We start from the raw sequence: 16,352 nt of genomic DNA, 5'->3' as shown, positions 1-16,352 counted from the left end.
ATGTGGTTGGAGGAGAGAGAGTGTTGATAAACACCCTATTGCCACAAAGCTTGTCCATCTACTAGGAAGATTTGCAAATGCTTTGCAAGCTTTTTTTATTACATTGAAATTTTTCCTAAACATTGATCTCATGTACTGCATCAAGGTAATTCATTAGAGTGATTTCCCCACCTCGCCTTACTCTTGTGAACCTCTCCACAAAATAATTTCCCCAAATCTTACATGCACAGAATTTTCAATAGGGCACCAGTTAGCTGCCACTACACTGGCCCTCTTTTTAAAAAAATTACGATCACGTATAAAGATTAAGATTGCGGTAAATGTACATCTTGCTAAGAGTAGGCCAGGGCAAAGAGCCTGACGTAGACAGTCTGCCAGAGTAATGCTTGTTAAATCTCAAGAGCATGTTTAAGGTGCTAAGACCCAAAGCCCATATCTATTAGATAGCTTGCAAGGCCTTTAGTAGGTCGCACCTCTAGTTTTGTTATATTGGCCCTCTTACCCTACCTCCTTATTTTTAAAAAGTGCTCATCGTTTTGGCAAATGAGGTTGGTTGCACATCGCCATTGCATGCCTAATCTGCGCCTAGTTGGTGGGCACATGAAAAGTTGACTTGGGCGTTGTTCGGTCCCACCTGCTTACACACTGGGCGGTCACTTGTCTACCACCTGCTTATACACTTGGCAACTGACACTTTTTGTGGTCAATAAGTGTCTATCCATCTTATGTCTGCAATTGTTTACACACCAGCCACCATTTATGCATCAGTCACTTCTTGAATCACATGTGAATGAAGGGATGCTATGGATGTTGATCGTTATTGACATAATAATTATTATTTGAATACCTGATTAAACACAATCATTGATGCTAGATTTTTTTAAAACAACTAATAATTTTTTTAAAAAGCGACTGATAAAACTAAAAGCATTACAAAACTTTAAAAAAGCCACTAATAGAACTAAAAGCATTACAAAACTTCAAAAAAGCAACTAATAGAACTAAAAGCATTACAAAACTTTTAAAAAATGTTTAATAACACTAACACAAATTAGTAATGAAAAAGAGAGCAAGGGAGTTGAACCCCTTCACCATGCTGTTGAGGCATGGCTCTACCCAGCTCTCTACGGAAAGGTGAAAAGAGGGAGATTTTTTTAGCACACCACCCTCTTTCCACCTTTCCACCCACACTATAAATGCTACAGAAGTTTACTCACTATTGTCTTTGTCGTCGATCTCCTCCACAGAGTTAGAATCACCAAAGACTGTTCTCACATTTGCATTCTCCCTCTCTCAAAACATGGCTCGAGCAATGTTGTCTCTTCAAGATGCCCCCCCAGGATGGCTTGCCTCCGGTGTTGGCTTTGCTGCTTGAGCTCCCTGTATTGCTTGCGTGGTACCTGGGTTAGTTAGCGTAGCAAGCTCTGGTAATCCATTCCTCAAACTATTTTGCTGGTTCATGTCTTGATGAGGTGTATTACTTTCTCTCTCAAGTTCCGCTGTCGCTTCACGTATTCATGCATCATCCAAATTTGTGCCGCTCGCCAGGCGATGCAAAGCCACACAGACCCGCTTCTCCACAGGTATTGCTTTTCTATAGTTCATGTTCTTGTGTCGCATTTGTGGTGCTAACTTTGCAACGAGATATTCAAATGTACTCATGCTAACTTGTAACTTGCTTTTAAACATTCGGTTTGGATACTCCCTAGAACCCCTTGCTCTATAAAAGTTTGTGGTCTTAGATATGCTCAGCATGATTGTCGATTGCACCTTCGCTAACCTATCCTAGCTCGACATTCAACGTAACCTCGACCATGCACTCCATCAAAGTATGCAATTGCATGTTGTCATCATCCCTATCATCCAGATCACTTAACAGTAGTAGCTGAAACATTGCCATGATAGCAACTACAACACCAATGACACACATTATTAGAAGACTTTCGTCGTCCATTCACTTATCAAAAGATTTGATGGAACTTTATGAGACAATTGAAGAGAGATGTATAGGTAGACTTAAAAACACTTTTTAAAAAAAGTTCCAAATTCATCTATAGTTGAAACCATCATTCCTTTTTAAGACTTTTGATTTTGTAGACCAGATATAGAGGAGGCAAAAGTATCCATGATAATGAGTTTGTGCTCTTCAAATGCTTTCTTTTCCTCTATGTTTGATTTTTGGTTGGCTAACATTGATCGGGCGGTGCAAGCCATGTCAATGAGAGACTCCTCTATCTTTCTACCCTTCTTATTGCGTGCTCCTTGGCTGGTCATTTGATCTTGCCCGATCTTTGAAGGCTCATTGGAGACAATGTCTTCCTAGATGTGGTCACCTTGATCATTGAAGATTGATGTTAGCATCGTCTTCTGGAGAAGACAACCCACCAATAGACGAGGCATGTGCATTGTTGACAACATTGGCACGATTCCACATATATTCATCCATAAGATCATACCATTGACAAATGATCCTACAATCATTGCTTGATATGGCATTATGGGCCTTATCCTTTCTATATGACTCATAAACGCGCCCCTAGCGTTTTTTGCATGCCTCACCATCTTTGTCGAACTCTGGAAATAGTGATGCTAGTTGTGTGGCTACCTTGGACCATATATCCACTCCTTCCTTTGGTGGCTTTGAGAACTCCGCACTCATGGATCCTCGAATGTGAATGAGCTGTACTGTCCATGCATCCTTCCACTGTGCAAACGGTTTTTTTGTGGTTGTTGAATGATCTTGTGTCTCATGTCCATCATCCTAATTCTTTCCTTTCCGCACCCTCTTTGGTTTAGGAGGTTTTGGTGCATCAAACTTCGATGAAGTTCACTGTGGATGTTGCTTGTTGGAATTCTTAGAAGATGGCACCATTGGTTCTTGAGTCTAAACTAGGTCAACCTCTTCACATGTGTCTTGGATTGCATCACATGAACTTATTGCTTGTGGTCCTTGTTGTGGTGGTGCCAAGGGGCCATGTTGAGGACTATGTGCAATTGGATGAAGAATTACATTATTGTGTATTGTTGTGGGTCCCTCTAAACCTAATTGTCTTGGTCGTTGGAATGGTGTGAATTGAGGAGGATAAGGATTAATCAAAGGAGGGTAGTTTGGAAACACATTTACAGGAATACTGCCAACCACACTATGGCTTGAAATGTGGCTTGGAACACCCACACTTTGGCCTTAAAAGTACATAAAGTCATTATTGCATATTGCATCTTGGCTCATTTGAGACACGAGCTGATGAAACTCCTCCATGGGAGTGCTCTCTTGAGAATCCATCAAGCTCCACCTTACACATGAAAATTGATCCATCATGTACAATACATGAATGGACAAATAGGTTTATTGTTCAATAACTTTATTCTATCCATAACTTTATTGTTCTTTACGTGGCTTTATGAGACAATTTGTGTATGCATGATTGCCGAATGCATAACTTTATGAGACAATGTCTTTATATGCATAACAAGTGCACGCATAACTCTATGGGACAATTTGTATACATAATCATTGTATAATTAGGGCCATTATGCACCCGAACGTGGCCGCCCAAGTCCACCGACATGGGCCATCTACTTCTATTGCTTATGTCAAACAACTGTACCTAACTACTAAACTATGAACAATAAAGTTAAAATAGCTTTAATGAAAATTAACTACAATATGTCAAAACTTGTCAAGCAACTAGAACTACTTAGGTTTTTACAAAAACATAATTTACTTTGCAAATATATAATATGAGCTTGGCTATAACATGATGCCGCCTATCTAATATTCTTACATAACTTTATGAGACACATATTCTTGAGAATGTTGTTAGCACATGCTTATGTACACATGCCTAAAGTTTCACCTATTGCTTATGTACCTGAATTCAGAAAATTCAGCATATGGATAGGACATGTCTATCATGATTCAAAAAATTCTATGCATCATGCTTTATGCACATTCCATGTAGAAGTTTACAGGTTACAGAGAGACCATTGATGCATAATGCATGATGCATGTGCATGAGAGAGAGAGAGAGAGAGAGAGAGAGAGAGAGAGAGAGAGAGAGAGAGAGAGAGAGAGAGAGAGAGAGAGAGAGAGAGAGAGAGAGAGAGAGAGAGAGAGAGAGAGAGCATTGATGCATAGAAATTACGATTATGGCACGATTATCACGATTATTATCACTTAGAGTCATCATTCAAAAAGGTTTCTCGTCGGTGCCATTTCCCTTAACCCATTGTTTCCACGAAGGTTGCACCTCATATGTGCTCACACACAAACACATGCCCAAATCACTTGGGTCACAACAATTTGTGTATCTTCATAGCATCCCCTTCAAATGCAAGTTTTTGATTTCTATTATCACTAGTAGAGTCTAGAGCAATCTTTAATGCATGCATGTCCACGCACTTAACGATTTAGATTTTGATTCCTAAGGGACACAATAGCACCTCTTTGCTTGACATATATGCCATGTTGTTCAATGCCTTCTAAAACATCTCTTGTGTATAAAAGATAAGATTATTTATATTGCTTGATCTCAATTTAGAACACTTATATAATGGCTAATGTTTTGAAACGTTAATTTTTGCCTAGTTTAAATTCAAAACAAGAGCCAATGTTGTCATAGGCCCCACCAAAAAAGACTTCATGAAGTTGGAGTGGGTTCCTTTAATTAAGTAGAAGAAGGCAATGATGTTGTGGCATGTTATTAAAAATTTGTATAGTGGTAGCAATGCTTTAATCCTACAAAAATATGTTATTGTGATTGCCAATATGTACCAACAAATTTAACTAGAAGTGATAATAAGTTCTATTGTGAGCTTCATGCACCAAATAATCATACATGGCTTAATTAGCTAACAACATTCTCATGAAACTCTTTCAAATACGTTGAAGTTATGGAGTGGCATTGTATCGAGACCCAAAAACCCTTGATAGGTTACATTCCATTGATGAACGATGCATGATGCATTGCTCTCTTGTGTAGAAGAGAGAGAGAGAGAGAGAGAGCATTGATGCATGATGCATATTTCACGATTATGGCGAGAGCAATACATGTTTAATCATTCTAGAAATTTAGATTATCATCATTTGAGAAATTCAGAACATGACACATCATTCCAAAAATACAATTATGGCACGATTATCATAATGTATCATGGTGCAGATTTAATCATTCCAAAAATTTAAAAGTTTATAGGTTATAGAGATTTAGAACATCATGCTCCTTATCATGATGCATCATGGTGCAGGTTTACACGTTGCAAAAATTCATTCAGATTTACAAGTTACATTCCATTGATGAATGATGCATTGCTCTCTTGTACAGAGGGGAGAGAGAGAGAGAGAGAGAGAGAGAGAGAGAGAGAGAGCATACCTTTGATTGCAGTAGGACGTCTTCACAAATAGGCATGGAGATCACCAATGTTTATACAACAACCTCAGAGAGACCAGCAACAGTGATCAACAACAGCTTCTGCAACGGGCAAGAGAGGGACCAACGGCTTGTGCAACATGATTGGCAAGTGCAGATGGAAGAGCCCACCGTTTCACCTATGGACTGGATCGGATGGGGGAGCTCCCCCGCCCTGTGAAATGCTGAAACAGGGCGAGGGAAACATTCAATACCTCCCAAGATTGCTGCTACAGGGCACCCCCAATGTGTAAGGGGAGGTACCCTTTTTTTCGTTTTGGCCCTTCGCATTTGCCATTTTGCAAAGACCTGGGCGGCCGCGTTCAAGTGTAACGGGCCTGAGTGCTTAGTGGTTTAGTGTTTGAATCCCTTTAAAAAAAGGCTGCGATCTTGATTCGAATTCAAAAACGGAGAGAGATCCAACGGCCCCCATTGTCACATTTGTTTATTCCCTTCAAATTCAAAGGCATTCGCTACGTCTCTGTTATTTCCATCCCCTTTTACTTGCGACTCGCGAGGTACACTGTGGTCGTGGCCATGGCATCTCCTCTCTTCTTCTTCTTCGGCCTTCGTATACATTCCTCCCCTTAGCAGCACACAGCACTCATCGTCTGAGGTCTGCCCTTTTGATCGATCATGGCCGAACCTTCTTCGCCCGATCTGCAAAATCTTCTCAAGGCCAGAAACCCCCGGCGCTGCCATAGCGCGCTTGTTTTCACAGCCTCCAATGGCCGTACCCTTGCTCCACCCGACGTGCATCCGCAACATGTGGCCAACAAATGTCGACCTGCTCCCCATGAGCATGAGCTTGAACCGATCGAAGATGGAAGGAGAGAAGATGCTGCACATCACTGGCAACATCCACAACTCGAATTAGGCAGCCTTTCTCAAAATCAGAACGAGCACCAAAAGCTTCAGGATTGTGAAGATGTAAGGAGATTTAGTCAAGAGCACAAGCAGTGCGAACAGGTTGAGAATGAAAACAAGGGTATTGATCAATCTGAAACATGGCAGCAACTAATTGGAGATGGAAGAGCTGAAAGTTCCGTTCAACATGATAGTGCGAACCAATATGATTGGAAAAGCGGGCAATCAGGCAATGATTACCTGTGGAAGTTGAATGAACATCATAAAGACTATCAGGTAGATGGAGAGGGAGGGGCTATTGCACGACTTCAGAAACACTATCAGGTCTATGGAGCTGGAAGATGTCCTGCACAGCATCAACAGGTTCACTTGCAGCACCTTCAAATGGAGGCAGGTAAAAAGACAAAAAATGAAGATGTACTAGGAGACCCACAAGCAAAATTGACAGAAGTAGCTCTCGCTTCACCACTGCAAAGCCGCTGTGCCTCCCTTCTCCCAGGCCAACTTGAACATAGTCTAAGCCATCCTCGACATTCAATGCACTCCCATTTCTGCAGCCCTGCCAGGAAAACCCCCTCCAAATCTCTTCGGTCGCTCAACTTTTTGTCAGAAGGTCCTCCCTGCACCCCATCAACATCATCACAACAAAAATGGCCCCTCCCTTTATCAGGCAGGAAAGTGCGACTTAAAGCAGCCATGAAGTTGAAGGCACTTGAGAATGAAAGCAAGGAAGGTTCCTTTCAGGAACAGAACAGAAGAGATACCTGGCTAAATGCGCAAGAGAAAGCTTACTGTGCATGGTTGAATCATGTCCTCTTAAAGCCTATGAAACCAAAAGATGATTCAGGTGATATGATTTCAGAGACAGGAAGCATAGCTAATTATGAGTCCTCCAGGTTGTCGTCTTTCAGTGACACAAGTTATCTTTCTTCAGAGTCTGCCCTAACTGCTGCAGATAGTCCTTGTGGCAGACGAACACCAAGGTATGACAGATGGAGGGTTCAGCCGAGCAAGCCAGAAAAGGATAGCCTGCTATTGGATGCATCACTTCAAGCCCTCTGTAGTATACCGGTATTACGGCACAGATTAGAGCCTTTTCTAGATTCAAAGAACAGGGAAGATGTAATAGCTACCATGATCAATCTAGCAAGAGTATGTATTACTGGATAGCAGTTGGAACAGTAGAATTAGAAGTAGTGGTTTTTTTTTTCAAAATTGTGTAATGTTAGATGACGTTTGAAAGAGCAGACGTAGAATTGTTTATTCTTTCCTGATGTATAGAATATTCTGGTAGGTTTTTTAGCTAGTTGAAAGGTAAAACTTGCTGCTCGTTAGTGAACTTGTCTTGTGTGGTTTTTGCAGCACATAGATGAGGGTAGGCTGAAAATGAGGGATGGCTGCATCATCTTGACAGATGTTGCACTGAAGGAGAAGTTCATACAAGCCATGCTGAGTTACAACACACCATGGCTAAAGATTGGCTTGCATGTGGTGCTTGGACACTATGCCCTTCTTTCTCAGGAAAAATATGACTCTGGGATTGGAAATTTAGATGAGCAGGGGAAAGAGGAGGATGACAGTGAAACACAAAACGCATTCTTGCGGCTTGTAATTGAGAAACATTTTCTGGCTCATACAGGATTGGCCAAGTATCATGCAACTAACAAGTTGGTTTTCTGTACCTTACTCCTTTGCTATTCTTCAATAACTCATATTTTTAAAATCTGCCATGGTTATTTGAATGCTTGATATATGCTGTTGATGTTTGCAGGGCGATTGAAGGCTTGTATAAGCCAGGATATCGTGATGCTTTGGGTAGAGTGATACTCAAAAGACTTCTTCTCTTTGTCCTTACCTTAGACAAAGCAAAGACTCAGAATACACTCTCTCTTGCACGTGGAATTGATGGGCTTGATGGTGGTTCACCTCTGCTCTTCCACACAAAATCTCGAGTGAAATCAAGCCGGCAAGCTTTGCAAGGTGACATTAAATAATTGTTCATCCTCTGCTGCTAAAGCATTTAGGATAATTTGTTCTTTTGGTGACATTGCCTTTTGTTTCCTATATAACAGAGTGTCTCCTTGAAGCAATGCATGGTGAGGGTGACATAGTGGGTCATCTTGGTGTTCTAGGCTATCATGTAATGCACGTTCAGGTGTGGTGGATGCTGCTGAATGGATTGAAGGATGCTTTAAAACTTGCCTTACTCACGTTTCAGTTTAATAAGATGTAATGATTCTTTCTGATCTATGTCAGTGTGGCTTAGCTGATTACACCTTTGAGATGGCTAATCTCATTGAAGATCTTCAAGATGGTGTCCGCTTTTGCAGATTGGTGCAAGTGTTATTGAGAGACCCTTCCATACTTGTGGTTAGATACTGCACAACACCTATAATATGTGATTGTTCATTGAAGTCTTATATTAAATTGGCGACTATAATCATTCCATGGTTTTTCCTGATTTGGAGACAGAAAATGAAGCTTCCACCAGATCGTTTGAGACGTCGCAGTCATAATTGTCAAATAGCGTTAGAGTACTTGGCAAAAGCAGGAGTACCTTTACTTGATGACTTTGGTTGTAAAATCACAGCAGAGGATCTGGTAGAAGGGGACCGCGAGCGAGTCATTGCCTTGCTGTGGAATGTGATGCTTCATTTACAAGTACAAAACAAAAAGCTCAGTTGCTGCGTTTTTCAATGAGATTCTCTTTGCAGTTTTAAGATCATTATAAGAGGAGAGCAAACAAGTGGGGAAAAAATATGTTAATGGCAAAGTCATGTCATAACCTACAATTCTTACACACAATATAGATGGATGTAACCCAAAGTTAAAACATCACTGACCAATTTTGTGTGAGAAATGTTTGCATGGCAATTCAAAGTTGAATATTTGTTTATGTCAGAAGTAGTGCACGAAGAACATAAAAGCTCATGAAAACTTAAACAAAGTACCTGAACAGCTTTATTTTGTGTTATGTTCTTAAGGGCCTTGCAAGTAGAATATTTTCCTGCCATACTGCTTGACTGTAACTTAAGTTTCGTAAGCAGATACCACAGCTGGTCAGTCCACAACAGCTTCAACAAGAGATCTGTAGAATTCGAGCCTGTAGTCTGGTGAGTGTCCTCTGAGTGAGCACGGGCTATGACTTAAGCAATCTTTCTGTTATTCAAATTCTCTTAGACTTGGAAGTGCAACTAGCTAACAAGCTTAAGTGCATTCAGGACTTAAACAACAACATATCTGATGTTTCATCACTTGTTGATCTGCTGCTGGAGTGGGTACAGGTTAGTATCTTTCCTTGCAGCACTTCCTTTATTGATCTTGTGATAGAAGCTTCTGCCATGCATTGTAAGATGGCACAGGCTGTGACAACATATAGTCAAAGATTTTCCTTTGCATTATTTGTGATGTTCTGATTTCAATTAAAATCTGCGTTTAGAATCTGAATACCAAATCTTTTTGTATGGGCAGGTCATATCAAATAAGTACGGCATTTCAGTGAAAAATTTCTCTACATCCTTTGCTGATGGGCGTGCACTTTGCTGCACTTTGAATTACTACTTTCCAAAGATGATGCCCCATACTGCAATGCAGGGTCCAATGCCTTTCTCACTCCAGAAGGTTATCATATTTGCTTTGTAACAATTGAGGCACAGAAGCATGATGTCTGCTAGCTTGTTCTGACAATTGATTGTTTGGGCCAGAGTAAATGTGCTGCCTCCTTGTAAGCAACGAGGAGGGACCTGCTTGTGTTTGTTTAAACAAGATATATATTGTAGTTGCTTGTAGAAGGCCACCATACTGATTGTGGACAAGTATATCATGTCTGAATTATGTTCTTTTATATACCACAAGCTAAGATTTCTTGCTGCATTGTGAGTCACTCACAATGGCCTTCCTGATTGCAGCATCAAATAACTCCAGGATTGCAGATTCTAGATCAATCGACTGCAGCAGCCAACATAATCCTCTATCAAAATGTCATATGCAAACTTGGTGGCATTCCAGAGGTTCACAATATTTGGGAAATATCTTATTATCAAGTGTTGTTTAAATGCTGGGCCTTTTGATCAATGCAAAGTGAATCTGCAGGTGCTACCATCATTCCAGCCCACTGATGTGGCTTTTTTACTATGCGATCGAAACATCATCATTTTGTTGGGCTTCTTGTTTTTCAGGATTCTCCACGGCACTCCTGGGGTATGTTGCTGATGGACTTATGTTATTTTCTTAGCAACGTGATACAAACATGGGTCTTTTAAAACATTATGCTATTACAGGTAGAAGAGAAAATGGATGCGCTTGGTTGGGATGCAGGCTTAGCATTCTCAGATAGCAAGGTAAGAAGCACCCCTGCAGTCTCTTGTGCTTCAGAAGAGGAAGCAGAAGAATCTCAAATTTTGAAAAGTAAGTTCTCTAAGACCAATTCCGTGCTGTATTTTAGTCTGTCATATTTGTCAGACAAAATTAGCTAATGACCTAAGACCTTCTGTCACAGCTGTAGCTGCAACGAAAATTCAATCAGCCTACAAAGCTTATGTTCAAAGGCGCGATTTTTGTAGGAAACAAAGGGCAACAAAACTGATACAAGCTGCAGCCAGGTTTTGGCTAGTTCACAAGCATCATACAAGGACAGAACTTCTGAAAAAGAAGCAAACGCTGGTAGCAACCATGATTCAAGCAAACATGCAGAGCATGATGGCAAGGAGTAATGTAAAGCTGAGTGCTGCAAGAATTTGCAAAATACAATCTCAATGGCGAGGACGCCAAGAACGACTAAAATTCATGCGGAAAAAGCAGGCTTGTGTACTCATTCAAGTGACCATCAGGAAGTTCTTGGCCAGGAAAAAGTCTCAGGCAAAGGAGAATGAGTTAGATGCTGCGGCCATGACAATCCAGAGTTGGTGGTGCAAGTGCGAGGCAAGAAAAAGATTCCTTAAGGAGAGAAATGCGGCTGTTGTAATCCAGAGCCGTTTCCGTGCCTCTCTTCAAAGGCAGCATTACAAGAACTGCAGAGAGAGTGTTCTCAGGCTACAAGCATTAGCCAAAGGTAGAAATGCAAGGAAGAGGTATTGGAAGAAATGTGAAGCAGCAAGGAGGATTCAGAGTTGGTGGCGCAAGTGCCAAGTGACAAGAAAAAAGTTTCTTGAGGAGAAGGCTGCTGCTGTGGTTGTCCAAAGCTATTTTCGTGCATATATACAAAGACAGCGATTCAGAGAGTTCAAGGAGAGTGTTATTAAACTTCAAGCTTTGTTTAGAGGTAGATATGCAAGGAGGAGATTCTGGAGGCATAAAGAAGCAATAAAGAGCATACAATGCTGCTGGAGAAGGGTCTTAACTGTTAGATTCTTAAAGAGAAAGGCAGCAGATGCTGCAACATTGATTCAGTCTCAGTGGCGACAATACCTGTCCAGAAAAAGGTTCTTGGAGAGGAGGTCAGCGGCTATTCTGCTTCAGACCTACATCCGAAGACATCTTCAAAGGATGCATTACCTGAAGTGCAAAATGGGAGTGGTGAGGCTCCAGGCTGTGGTACGGAGTTGGCTTCAACGAAAGAAATATTGCAGTTGCTTAGTTTCATTAAGGAAACTCCAGTGTTGGTGGAAGCGACAAAACGAACAGAGGAGGGAAAGGGAAGCAGTGACAATTATCCAAGCTTGGTGGCGCAGATACTTGATAAGAAAACATTATTTAAAGCTCCGGGCAGCTACAATATACCTGCAGAGTTGTGCTCTATCAAATATCTACAGGAAAAGGTACCGACAGTTGAGAGAAATGGCAGTAACTGTTCAGTCCATCTTCCGAGGCAGACGAGACCGCATACAATATGCAATGATGAAACAAAGTCTGGTGAAAATTCAGGCCTCATTTAGAAGCAAAAAGATACGGACAATCTATTTGACGCATAGGGAAAGTGTTATAAAGATCCAGGCCTTGTTTAGAAGCAGAAGAGAGAGGAAACACTTCATTGCATGTAGAGCAGCAGCACAGACAATTCAAGCATATTTTCGAACTTGGCTTTCGGCACACCAAAATCTGGAAAGAAGTAAACCTCTAGACAACATGTGTATGGCCAAAGCTGCTACTATGATTCAAGCTCACTACAAGGGTTGGAGGCAGAGGCAGTGTTACTTAGATGTGCAAAGACAGAAGGTAAGATGCTTTGATAGTTCAATGATATAACATTCTTTATGCTCATACCTTCTCATAACATTCAGTGAAATTTGCAACTGCAGATAAAGAACTCAGCTGAATACAAGCCTGCAACACATTATGTGAATGGAACTTGTGATAACAATCATGTGATGGATCATCTGAATGAGATGCATCAGGTGGTGTTGCCCTGGTCCAAGCTGGAACCAAGCTGTTCTTCATCTTTGACCTGTCCATATGGAGAGTGTTCGCACAAATCTGCAGAATGGGGGAAAGCGCTTGAGGTCTTGCGAAAGTGGCTTCAAATGTTTGTACACCGTAGACATTTTTTGCGGTTAAAAGTATGTGTTCTGAAGATACAATGGCAATGGAGAAGTGTGTTAAGAAAGAGGTCAGGTGCAGCAGTTATCATCCAGCACTATTTCCGAAGTTGGATTCAACGAAAAGACTTTTTGCGAAAGCAAGCAGCAAGCCAACACATTCAGGTCAGAGCAATGAATGTGATGCTTTTTCTTGTATCAGTTCACCTAAACAAACAGGAGTATGATAGTAAGCTGGTTGCAAAATGGAATACAATGTGTTTGTAGGCCTTGGTTTTAGACAAGGTTGCCTAAGAACAGAACATATGTTCCAAGATCTGAAAACTGACAGTAGGCTGCAGAGCGAGTTTGTACATGCCACCGTTGCTTCATTTGGATCTACCATAGCCATTTGAACAATATAGCTGAAACTCTTACTCCTGGCATTATCTTCCAGCTTGCAGATACTGTTATGCTAGATGGTATTCTCTTGCATTCCATGACCAGCTGCTCATCCTCTAGCTTACACATAGACAAACTTGTCAGAGTGCAGCGGTGCGGAAGCGTAGGACTGAGAGAGAGAGAACGCAGAGAGAAAAGGGAGAGAAAGAGACAGTGTACAATGAAGATTTGCTGTATAAAGAATGCTGAATACAAAGATATACACGGGCGCAGTGCGCTGGACTGCGTGTCTCCACCTCGACGATGCGACCTGCTGTCCACCTCGAAGTCTGCTGCAGTCTGCATTGTCTGCTGTCTGAAATCTGTGAACAGAGACAGAAATCTGCACGGCACCGGTCTGTAATCTGCAACAGAGAAGAATGACCAGACTGCTGAAAACGTCGGCAATATATAGCCGAAAAACTGCCTGGAATGGGGCGCCAGAAATAGGGCACAGCCTGAAATAAATCCGCTGCAGGCAGTCGGACTGCCACGTGGCAGTCTGACTGTTGCTGGTCCGACTGCAGCAGGTCCGACTGCTGCTGCTGGTCCGACTGCCCTCCAAAACAGGCTATGATCTCTGACACCCCCTCTCAGAGCCTGGACAGGGCAGAAGCCTGAGGGATCGGGAATGTTGCCGAAGTAGAGCCTGAGGAAGCACCTTCGTAAACAAATCCGCAAGATTATCCTCCGTCTTACAATACTCCACAGTGATGGTCTCATCCAGAAGCTTTTCTCGGATGAAGTGGTACTGGATCTCAATGTGCTTCGTCCGGGCATGAAAAACAGGATTCCTTGCCAAGGCAATGCAACTCTCATTGTCACATCGCAGCAATGTAGGACGAGTCTGGGGGCACCTAAGCTCCTCCAACAATCTCCGAAGCCACACAACCTCGCATGTGGTGGAAGATGCGGCCCGATACTCCGCCTCAGTAGACGAAAGGGCTACCGTGGGCTGCTTCTTGCTACTCTATGAAATAACACCTGCACCCAAAGTAAAGCAGTAACCTGTTGTAGACCGTCTGTGGTCCACGTCACCAGCCCAATCCGAGTCGCTCCAACCTGCAAGTACAAGATCTGACCCATCTGTCCCTGCGGGGTAATGAATCCCCAAATTAGACGTCCCTCTTAGATACCGAAGTATCCTCTGAGCAGCCTGCCAATGCACCGTCTGAGGTTCACTCATGAACCCTGCCAAGAGCCCAACAGCAAAAAATAGATCAACCCTCGTGTTGAGAAGCCAAATCAAAGACCCTATCAACTGTCGATAGCGGGAAGCATCCGCCAAAGGAGAAGCTGAATGGGAAGTGGCCTTCCAGTTCGGATCCATAGGAGTAGAGAGGGCCCGACAATCTTCCATCTCAAAAGTCACCAAGAGCTCCTGTACATATCTCTGTTGGGAGAGAAAGATCCCCCTCTGAGACTGATAAATCTCATGGCCTAAAAATAAATGGAGTAGCCCCAAATCCGTCATCTCGAACGTCCGATGTAAAGCTGACTTTGTCTCCTGGACCTGTTGTGCATCATCACCTATGACAATCAAATCATCAACATATAATACAAACAGCACACAACCATCCTCGGAAGTGTGAATATACAGCTGCGGATCGGCCTTGGACCGCCGATATCCCAACTGAGTCTGGAGGAACGAATCAATCTTCTCGTTCCAAGCTCGCGGGGCCTGCTTGAGACCATACAGGGCCTTCTTCAACCTGTAGACTTTCCCATCTGAAGAACCAAAGCCAGGAGGCTGCTCAACGTAGATCTCCTCCTTCAAATCACCATTCAGGAAGGCCGACTTCACATCCAGCTGATAAACAGGCCATCTCCTATGGCCAGCCAAAGCAAGAACAGCTCTAATGGTTGCCATATGAGCTGTAGGGGCAAAGGTGTCATGACAGTCAATCCTTGGGCGTTGGGCAAAACCCTTAGCAACAAGGCGAGCCTTGTGCTTATCCAAAGTACCATCACTGAGATATTTGGTCTTGAAGACCCACTTGACTCCAATCACCTTCTTCTTCGGGGGGCGTGGCACAAGTGACCAAGTGCCATTTCTCTCAATAGCCTCCAACTCAGCTTTCATAGCTTTCTTCCATGGGGCGGACTGTAAAGCCTCCTTCACGGAGATGGGCTCTCGATCCTGCATAACTCGGGACATCAAACAATAATTGGAGCAAACAAGCTCCGAAGAATGCACCTGGTGCCTCCGTGAGCGCCGCGGACCATCCTGCGGTCCCCACTCCTCAGGAACCCCCTCGATCCCTGAATCACGGAGTGTGTCACGGGCCCAGCGAGGAGGAGGCCGAACCTCCCCTCGTCGTTCTCCATCAGTAGAAGACTCTGGAATGTCCACCGGTGGTAACTCCTCAGAAGGATCCGGTGGAACAGTAGACTCTGTGTCAGAAACAGAATCATAATCAAACGGCACAGGCTCCAGTGGAACTGTAGAAGGAGCCAAACTCTCCCCTGGATCTCCAAGAACGGGATGCTCCTCACCCGTTGAAGAAGCCGAAACCTCCACAAACCGCACATCACGGCTAGTATATACATCCCGCTTGACGGGATCATACAGTCGGTAGCCTTGGGACTGAGAGCTGTAGCCAACAAATACCTGTTTTCGGGAAGCCGCTTCAAATTTGTCACGGTGAGCCTTGGGAATGTGAACATAGGCATCACACCCAAAGACCCGAAAGTAAGAAACATCTGGCTTCGTCCCAAAATAAGCCTTAAATGGAGTCATCCCTTCCACGGCCGAAGTAGGGGATCGATTAAGGATGTGGACTGCAGTAGCCACAGCCTCGGCCCACAGAACCGGAGGGGTCTGTCGGTGCTTCATCATGGTGCGCGCCATCTCGATCACACTGCGGTTCTTCCGTTCTAGAATACCATTTTCTTGAGGAGTATTGGTATTGGCAAACTCCTGGTGAATTCCTCTATCTGCACAAAACCGAGCAAATTCATTAGACACAAATTCACCTCCCTTGTCGGATCGCAAGGTCTTCAACTTCCGGCCTGATCGGTTCTCCTCAAAGAGAAGCCAATCCTTGAAGTGCGAGAAAGCTTCCGATTTTAGTGTCAAAAAATAGGCCCATGTCATCCTGCTATAGTCATCCATGATCAGCATGAAGTACGAGCTCCCACGCAGGGACTCATTCCTCATAGGGCCACATAGATCCGTAGATAC

At 43.0% G+C, this 16,352-nt stretch overlaps 1 protein-coding gene across 4 annotated transcripts in view; it reads left to right on the top strand.

Annotated features, from left to right (window-relative positions):
* The first annotated feature begins 5,811 nt into the window (after window positions 1-5,811).
* Window positions 5,812-16,352, top strand: part of LOC148009570 (binding / calmodulin binding protein) — a 35,022-nt gene continuing 24,481 nt past the window's right edge. The window contains exons 1-15 of one of the 4 annotated variants that reach the window (XM_087673281.1): window positions 5,839-7,122; window positions 7,231-7,427; window positions 7,638-7,942; window positions 8,047-8,255; window positions 8,348-8,430; window positions 8,532-8,645; window positions 8,748-8,936; window positions 9,323-9,388; window positions 9,497-9,559; window positions 9,747-9,896; window positions 10,184-10,285; window positions 10,368-10,475; window positions 10,556-10,682; window positions 10,774-12,428; window positions 12,512-12,913. In XM_087673281.1, coding sequence (XP_087529407.1) covers window positions 6,045-7,122; window positions 7,231-7,427; window positions 7,638-7,942; window positions 8,047-8,255; window positions 8,348-8,430; window positions 8,532-8,645; window positions 8,748-8,936; window positions 9,323-9,388; window positions 9,497-9,559; window positions 9,747-9,896; window positions 10,184-10,285; window positions 10,368-10,475; window positions 10,556-10,682; window positions 10,774-12,428; window positions 12,512-12,913 — 4,848 coding nt within the window. In that variant the 5' untranslated portion in view covers window positions 5,839-6,044. Of the gene's footprint in view, window positions 7,428-7,637; window positions 7,943-8,046; window positions 8,256-8,347; window positions 8,431-8,531; window positions 8,646-8,747; window positions 8,937-9,322; window positions 9,389-9,496; window positions 9,560-9,746; window positions 9,897-10,183; window positions 10,286-10,367; window positions 10,476-10,555; window positions 10,683-10,773; window positions 12,429-12,511; window positions 12,914-16,352 lie in introns of all 4 variants that reach the window. The other 3 variants (XM_087673282.1, XM_087673280.1, XM_087673279.1) reach the window with 3 other exon arrangements.

Source organism: Lygodium microphyllum, chromosome 30 (genome assembly GCF_053477565.2).
Source record: "Lygodium microphyllum isolate KBCC chromosome 30, Lygodium_microphyllum_v1.1.10, whole genome shotgun sequence".
NCBI classification, from domain to species: domain Eukaryota; kingdom Viridiplantae; phylum Streptophyta; class Polypodiopsida; order Schizaeales; family Lygodiaceae; genus Lygodium; species Lygodium microphyllum.
This window is presented reverse-complemented; position numbering and strand designations above follow the sequence as displayed.